At 38.9% G+C, this 8,626-nt stretch overlaps 1 protein-coding gene across 1 annotated transcript; it reads right to left on the bottom strand.

The window, feature by feature from the left end:
• Positions 1–4,669: 4,669 nt before the first annotated feature.
• On the bottom strand, positions 4,670–7,328 carry LOC120337779 (G2/mitotic-specific cyclin-B2-like). Its single transcript, XM_039405664.2, has 2 exons — positions 6,613–7,328; positions 4,670–5,643 (listed from the first exon to the last, which is right to left on the bottom strand). The coding sequence occupies exons 1-2, from the start codon at positions 7,135–7,137 to the stop codon at positions 4,972–4,974; spliced, it is 1,197 nt and encodes a 398-aa protein (XP_039261598.1). The 5' UTR covers positions 7,138–7,328; the 3' UTR covers positions 4,670–4,971.
• Positions 7,329–8,626: the final 1,298 nt, after the last annotated feature.

Here is an 8,626-nt window from a genome sequence, read left to right as displayed (position 1 = left end):
TGCATGTTTTTTCCCATATATGCTACATTATTTTTCCTTTTAACCTATTAGATGGCTCTTAAATATTATAAATAACCGAATAATCGCACCCAATACTGCCAAACGGTACTCGGTACTCTGACCGCACCGGTACTTCGGTTCGCCGCCATTCTGGCATTGCCTGATTACCGGTACAGGAATATAAGGGTGGAGGCTAACTCGCCATGAGGGCTAACTCGCCATGGACCACTCGGCATGCGACGGCGGTTAACGGGTTAGCCTGCAACTGTGCGAAGGCTCTTCTTGTAATGGGAGATGGAAAGGTGGCTGTTTATACTAACAACTTCAATAGTAAGGATAAATATATTAATTTAAATGTGTTTGGTTACAATACCGTACCTACCGGTACTGTACAAATGGTAACAAAGTGACAAGAAAACGTGCTTATATGTCGGAAGGCATACCGGTACCGTACGGTACTGGACGCGCAAAGGATGTCTCAACTTATCATTTTAATATAATATAGACTAATACCCATACCGTAACGTCTGAACGTACCGGTACGGTACTGACTGTAAGCCAATTACCGTAAAAGCGCCTAACTTCGGACAAAATTACTATATTTTCGTCAATAACTCGGCCATTTATTGTCCAAACGGTGCCAAAATTGCTCGGTAAAACATTCGTGCGGTAATTTACATTCCCTGCAAATTTCGGTTCAATTGGACTATTTTTACTATTGAAATAATCGATATTTCTTGCCATCTGACCGTTATCCTTCACTGCCCTAACTTCGGACAGTCATTTTCTTCACTGCGTAACCGCGACGCACAGAGAGAAAGAGGCTTCCGATGCGGATGACGTAATCACGTCGTTGCGTGAAGATAAGACGCTCGATCGTCGTCGTAACGTAACATTGACGTCACGACGAAAATGCATTATTTGAAACTTCCGTCGTCCTATGTTTACATCTTTCGTTCGTTATTTTCGATACTTCAGATGAGTATAATAACACGTTAGTCATTTTAATCAGGAAATGCATACGTAAATATATCTGATGCAAACCGTTTCAATCCACAATGAAGTATTTTAACAGGCTTCTATCGAAGTCTTTGAAGTATTAATATTCTCGACGGATAGCTTTTTTTTTATTCTGCGCGGTTATCTTTATAAATGATAATTTATATCAAACACACGGTAAATCCGATTGTAAAGTTTAATTCAAAATTCAACTTAATCTTGTAAACATGTAGGTCCCGTTTATTTGTTGGAGATTAAATTTATTTTTAATTTCGAGTGAATAAAATTCACCCAGGCCGTATTCAATACCTGTCATTTCGACTACTAATCATAAAATAATGGTTAAGTCAGTGCACTGTGCCATATGGACGTTGGAATTATCATAGTTTTATATATTCGATTTTTAACGTCATCGATTAAGTGTGACATGTATTTTCATTAATGTAATTTTGGCATATATTCTTACATGACCGAACAAAATACAAAAATATTACATTGGAACGCCGTCTTTATCTTAACGGAAATTGTCATATTGGCTCCGTTGTGTCTGGCGTCAAAATTCATTTCCGCGACGCAGTGTGACGTCGTGTCGGAAGTGAGCGAAAAATAATCTACGTGAGGTTGACGTAATTTTTGACGCTGCGTGAAATCTTAATATTCTTACGGAATTTATAATTCAGAATTTTAGGTTTTATTTAAATCTCGTACGACATCTTGCGATCACTCAAATAAATTATATACATTGTTGTCGCCCTCTACCGAATGATGGTATTTTGACGATGATAGCTTCAGTAGGAGCGACGCTCTGCGCCGTTGAATGCCGGGCAGTCAATTTTCGGCAAAATTCCCGTTTTTTTAACAAAAAAATAATTATGCAACATTAAAAAAGATGAGAATAGATGTAAATATAACAGCGCAACCTATAATAATTAAAATTAGCAATATACGGCGCGTTTTAGCCAAGATATGGCCGTTCAAAAATTTTGTCCGAAGTTAGGAACTGTCCGAAGTTAGGCGCTTTTACGGTACTGTTTTTACTAAATGTCCTTTTCATATATTGCAAAATATAATTCAAATAAAACTCGGCCGTACCGATATAGTTACAGTACCAACACACTCAATTCAACAATTTATACAACTCCAACATCGAAATATCTGGAATTCCAAAGACTGAAAGCAGACATCCTGACAGAAATGCAAAATAAAGCAGACGCACCCACGCACTTGATTGACAGCCGAAAATGTAGCAAATGTGTAATGGAGCGTATCAATCGGAATTCTAAACTATGGACCTTTCCCAGAGCATCGACTTCCTTGTTTACTTCGTGACATTGGCCAATCTGCAAGTTGCAAAAAGTGACGGGGGAAGGAGGTCAATTTTTGTCTTGTCATTTTTGTACCATAGAGGAATCCAAAATAAATTCCTAAACTTATATGACGTTAAGTTCCGTCGCGACAACACAGTTCGACCGCAATCGGAGTCTAGCTTTCCCAATCAAATTACGTCACAGATCATTAAAATAACCTTGTGTTCTATTGCATTCAGTTAATTACGTTAATCAATACAAAGTATATATGCATCAGGAAATGGGTATGATATATGACAAACGCAATGTCTAAAAACGCCAGTTTTCATGGCGCGAATTTATCTCGCCGCCGTAGAGTGGTTCACGGTTACGCATTCCTCCCCCATCAGATCCATGCTTTCAAAAACAAATAACTGCCAAAGTAATCCCATGCCGGACATGGACTGGTAACCGGACGAGAGGCCGTGGTTCGCCATATGGGTAAACCTCTTTAACGGCTTTCCTCTCCCTCGGGATAAATATGAAAATCCTATTCCACTAGCGCTGGCTCGCTGCAATGGGATTCTAAACTTTGACTCGACAGGGCCAGTACAGTGATTTTCAACCAGCGTTCCGCGGAATACTGGTATTCCATTAAAGATTTTCAGTTGTTCCTCGTCAAATTATTGGACAAGCAGACAAGCATTTTATGATATAAAATAGTACAAAATACAAATTAAGAATAAACGATCACTTATTTGGTTTCAAGACGAGTGTATGCAATTCAAGAGTCCTGCTGGCTGCACAATAGCACAAATTTATTTTTGTAACGTTTCGTCTGACCAAAATCAGACTTCACACAATAGGATAGGAAAGAACAATCCTTTTTTTAGTTTTTATGACGTCACAGCAAAAATTTAATTATAAACGTTTGTCAGCAGTAAGCATTTTGCCAACAATATCACAGCGAGTACAGAATTATATCATTACTCTTGGTATGGCGGATAGATGTTTGAGAGAACCCTTATTTTACATTTTGAATCCCATAACTGCTAATACTTACTGGAAGAGAAGCCGTTTCCGCCATATGATTAATTTGTGATAATTTTGGCTCGGCGGTATAGCGCATCGTGTTAAGCGTTAGGAATACGCTTGCCACCTCTGATTACCCTGTGTGAGTTCGCAAGTTCGATCCCATGATAGTTATGTACGGGATAATTGCTAGACTCCTCGCCGCCGTAGAGTGATTCACGTAACCGATGGTCGACTTCCATCATCAAGTTCATGCTTTCGAAAACAAATAATTGGCTAACTAATCCCATGCCCGACATGAGGTCCAGATTGTAACGTACTATATAAGATTCCCATGGTTTAGAACTGTTTTATTGAGCTCAATACAAAAAAGGACCTATTTTTTAAAACTTCGAATTCCATCACCGCCAGCTGATTACCTATTGGACGAGAGGGCGTTTTCCGCTATATGATTAAGCCGCCTCACGAGAATTTTTATGATATTTTTGATTGGCAGAGGTGTGGAATCATGACCGATTTAAATGAAAACTAAATCTCCTTTGTTTGCTTCCTGCGAATCGCAATTTTTGGAGTGAACATTAACTGCCTGTCTAGATCACGGTACTCAACCTTTTTACTTTGTAGACCAAGTTTGTTTCACAAAAAAATCTGCGACTCATTAAATTTCCTATGCAAGGTGAAACTACAAGAAAAAACGAAAAACTCATTTCGCAAAAATGCAACTTCCACATTAATAAAAATAAAAATGAGAATTACCACGCAACAGTATCATCATTTACTGCTACTACAATCTAAGATAACTAATTTGTCAATATTTAAAATGTTTGTGGCCAACCTAACAATGTTTCTGAAACCTTTAATGCAGGAAGGACAGATACGAATACCCGCGGGCCGCACCTTTATTTAACATAGGCTTTGGCACAAGATTTTGTTAATTGATCTTATCACATGCGTTGTTTGCTTCGTACAAGCTGGCTGATAGTGGATTGTAACGTCCTAGGCATAGATAATAAATTGGACTCCTGTGTACGATTTGGAACGCAAAGGTATTGAAGTTACTCGCACGTATCAGATTGAACAAAATTAAAAACTAGTTTCACCGGCGCACTATTTTTCCATGTGGTCCACAGATTGCACGCAAATGGTTTAGCTAGACTTAACCAACCGCTACCGTCAACCCCGAATAAAACCATATTCAGTCCCGTCAGATAGTAGAGTTACTAGTATCAGACAAGATGAAAGCCGATTGAAATTCGAGCATGGTCAGATTTTCCCCTGCGAGTCGCTTAAGGACCCTCCGCTGATTCCATGGTGAAGGAAACCCCATTTAGCACAACTCACATCTTCAAACATTCCACTTTATAATATTAGATTTAATGAAACTTCCTCGCACGATTCTTGTTTAATAATAAAAGACGAATAAAATAATGCACATGAAAACAATAACTCGCAACCTTAGACAAGCGAAAATAAATGAATAGTATTAAAATATAAAAACACAAAATCACGCTAGAATATGAAACCTGTTTCTGTACCACTGATACCAGGTAACCATGTCAACCGTCACACATCAATAAAGATAGATAAAGTGTCCAGTTGAACTGAAGTAAATACTTGAACTTGTGACAAACGCAACAGTCCACAAACTATTTCGTTACAAAGAGATCGTGGAAGCTTTTGCAGCAAGTTCTGATACCAACGGGCATTTAATTTCATCAATCTGCGAGACGCGGAAGGCTTTTTGGCTTGAATATTTATTGCGAATGGCATTCAAATATGTACTGGTTTCAGCAGCTTTCAAATTCTTTGCTAAATGGCATACGACCGAGGCGATCTCTTCGTATGAGTATCGACTGTAGTGTTGTAAAGTAGGGGTCCAGTCATCGCCACCGATCAGTTTCGTTGATAGGCAAAGAGCAGCGGCGGCGAGTTGTGAAGGTGGTACGTGGCACATCTCGTAATCAACCATCGCTAATTCCATCAGGTATTTCGCCAGAGCATGCTGGTTGGCATCGACATTTCCTGCTTTTGAATTGCGTCTCAGGAAATGCAACGGTAATGGACGTCCGAGATTAAATCCAAGGGTTTTCAGCATTAAAATCTCCATCTGCAAGATCTGGGTTCTTGTAAAAGCTTGGTCGGTGATATAGACGAAATCGCTCACTTCGGGCGCGTACATTTCTTCATATTTTGACGCCAACAACATCGCGGTAACACCAGCAAGTTGCAGTTTTGTGCGAACGACTGGGTGAATTTGTAGAAATCTGTCCAAAATCGCAATTGTCAAGTAGAGAGTTTCCTGTAGAAGTCCGAATCTGTGATGGACCTGAAACATTGAGTACAGATTAAAGACTTCACTGCTGAAACCTTACGTCGGGGACTAGCATACACAATCCGATTTAATATACGTGGATATAATAAAACTTGGTCATTACTTGAAACGTTTTTATTGGTATTAAGTTTGCACTACAATGATCATAATAAGCGAAATAATGTTGATTTAAGAACCTGAGACAGTTGAAAAGCGACGCACGCGTGGCGGGGTAATCAAGCTCATTTCTCTATACATGAAGAACAAAGTCAATTTCTGAAACCAGTCGAACAGCGAAGCACGCATAATATAACTTAAGCGAAAGATTGTTGATTACGAAACCCTGTAATAATCTGAAAATCGACGAACGCATGATAATACAACTCAAGCGAAAGAATGTCGATTACAAAACCCTGCCACAATCAGAAAAGCGACGAAAGCATGGCGGGGTAATCAATCCTACATCTCTTTCCGTGAACAAACTTGTTGTCATGCAATCGTAATTGAGCACTAACACGCCCGACCGATAAACACGTCCGCGTGGCACTTGCGTTATTAGTCCTTGGTAATTTAAAACAAAATAAATAAACCAATTAAGATTCAGGTATCAGTCATAATATATAGTTTAACATTAACTGCAGAATTATGTTGATTCCAATTTGATAATTACCTGTTGAAATATATCCAATTACAATGATTTAATCACAATAATTAATTAATTACAATATTTGGCCAAAGATCTATATATACAACTCACAATATTAAATTCGACCGCCGACGCAATTGGGTGTTATGCATTTAAATAGAAACACGAACAAGTGGGCCGCCGCGAACTCCGCGAAAAGAAGCGACACAAAGAAATGCCATAATGAAGCGGACCTTCAAAAAAACATTAATCTTAAAAAACGTCGTACACGTCAATGAGAGTCCGCGTTAGTCGCGCACAAACTTAAATATAGAAAACAATAAACGAAACACGCTAACCTGGATAAGCCAATCCACTAGGATCGAGCGCATCCGCGACTTCAATGACGTTTCTTTCAGATAATGCTTCTTGACTGGGTATTCGGCTTCAAGGTGCAACATATACTGGTAGATCTGGTTCACAAATTCAGAGCAAAGTTGTGGGTTTTCATAGTCATCTTCATCGATGTTGTGAACATCTGGCTTGCTTGTTCGATCGAAAATGTCCTCCTGTGTAGCTACCGGCACTTTGTTTGGGGTTCCCATTTCCATAGGTGCATGTTCCGGATCTGAAACTTGCTTTTTAGTGGCATTTTGTGTCGATTTGGGCTTTAAAGTTGCTTGCTGTCTCGTTGAAGGCTTCTTAATTTCTCGTTTGGCTGTTGGAGCTTTGTTGTCGACCCGTTGGTTGGTAACAGTACCAAGAGCATGTCTTGTCACAGGTGCAGCTGTACGCTTCTTCGTAACTGCGACCGATTTACCTCTGACTGGATTCTCTTGGTCGACACGAGACAAAACATTAGCACGAGTAGTAAGGGTAGCCATCTTCGAATCGCAGCGTTACACACGGTCACGGTAAACAAAATTGAAGCAGAGAGAGTTAATCGTAGTAAACGGTTTTCTTTTAGTCGAGCAGTCTTTTCTTGAGCAGTAACAACTTAAAATATAACTTCGAAGCAGGAGAACAAAAGTAGACCAACTTACTCCGAGGCAACTTAAGAATGAATGATGGTACATACGAATGCACGTACCAGAGTGACTTTCGACTCTTGGGCAACACCGAGTGGTCACCTTGAAGGACATCATGTCGACGTGGAAAAGCATTTTACTGCCAGGTATTGCACGGAGACAAATGATTCAATATCCGAAGTTGACGTAACGAATATCATTATTTGACTAACTAAACTATAAGATGCAGGTAAATCTGATTTAGAATGTAACAAAAACATTCCATCACCTTGAATAAAACAAGAACCCGTACATAATAAGTGTAAGTTTATTTTGACCCCGTAATTATAGAGTTATTATAATCAATATAAAAGACGATAAAATTTAAAAAAACAAATAAATAAAACTGATTACAGCAATGCAAACAAAACCTTGAATAAGGTTTAAAACGTACAGATTTTAGATTGAAAGGTGTTGTCAAAAGAAGTGGTACGTATTAGCTCAACCAAACGTATCAAATTAATCAAAACCCGCTCACACTTACATACAACCATGCAAACAAAATATAATTTGAAGAGAAAAAAAAAAGAAATATAAGATATATTACGTAATAAAAAAAGAAAAATATACAAACAAAATAAAAAACAAAAAATAAAATTTTGCCACACAATGTTGATAATTTTGAAAGAATTGTCAGATAATCATCTCCCGCAGGATTCGAACCCACGCAGGACTATCAACAATCAGTGGTACATTGTCAGGCGACACTATCATTCTTTATTTACACTTGTAAACCGCAGCAATCGCCATCACATGCTCCGTCGTATTCTGTCAGGACAAGATATGTAGGTTTAATCAGTTACTATGCGAGTATATATTTTGTTGTAAACAGAATACCGATGCCGTGGTACAAATATTGTACATGAGTTTTAAACTTTTTTTCTTCCATCGTCCGAGATAAAGTATTCGCCTGGGTGCATACACCAGACATTTTATGAGAATTTGTTTAAAACAGGGTCACGCGCACTCAAGTATCGGGAACTCACCTATGAGCAAGTTAAAGCGGCCATTCAAATGGCAAGGGCTGTTTGCTCGATGGTCTGGCGCATCGTGATAAGCGTTAGGAATACGGTTGACGCCTCACCTCTGATTACCCTATGTGGTTTTGAACATGTGAACCTCCGTGGTTTTGAACCCGTGAACCTCCGCAGGGTAATCAGCAAGCGTTTTTCCAGCGCTAGCACGATGCGCCACACACTGCGATATAAGGGACTACTGGTTTTGAAAGGACTGGAATCCTTCCGGGTTCATTACTTTCTTTGTGACCTTTGATATTACCATTTATTCTTAAAAGCGTTTAATTCAG

This window comes from Styela clava, chromosome 10 (assembly GCF_964204865.1).
Source record: "Styela clava chromosome 10, kaStyClav1.hap1.2, whole genome shotgun sequence".
Classification (NCBI taxonomy): domain Eukaryota; kingdom Metazoa; phylum Chordata; class Ascidiacea; order Stolidobranchia; family Styelidae; genus Styela; species Styela clava.
The sequence above is the reverse complement of the archived record's forward strand: the minus strand, read 5'-3'. Positions and strand labels throughout refer to the sequence as shown.

Bases quoted from the DNA above. Each gene is read 5' to 3' on its own strand.
- LOC120337779 (XM_039405664.2), bottom strand. From the start codon at position 7,137: ATGGCTACCCTTACTACTCGTGCTAATGTTTTGTCTCGTGTCGACCAA. The intron at 5,644-6,612 runs GTTAGCGTGTTT...TCAATGTTTCAG, and splicing joins TAGTGGATTGGCTTATCCAG to GTCCATCACAGATTCGGACT.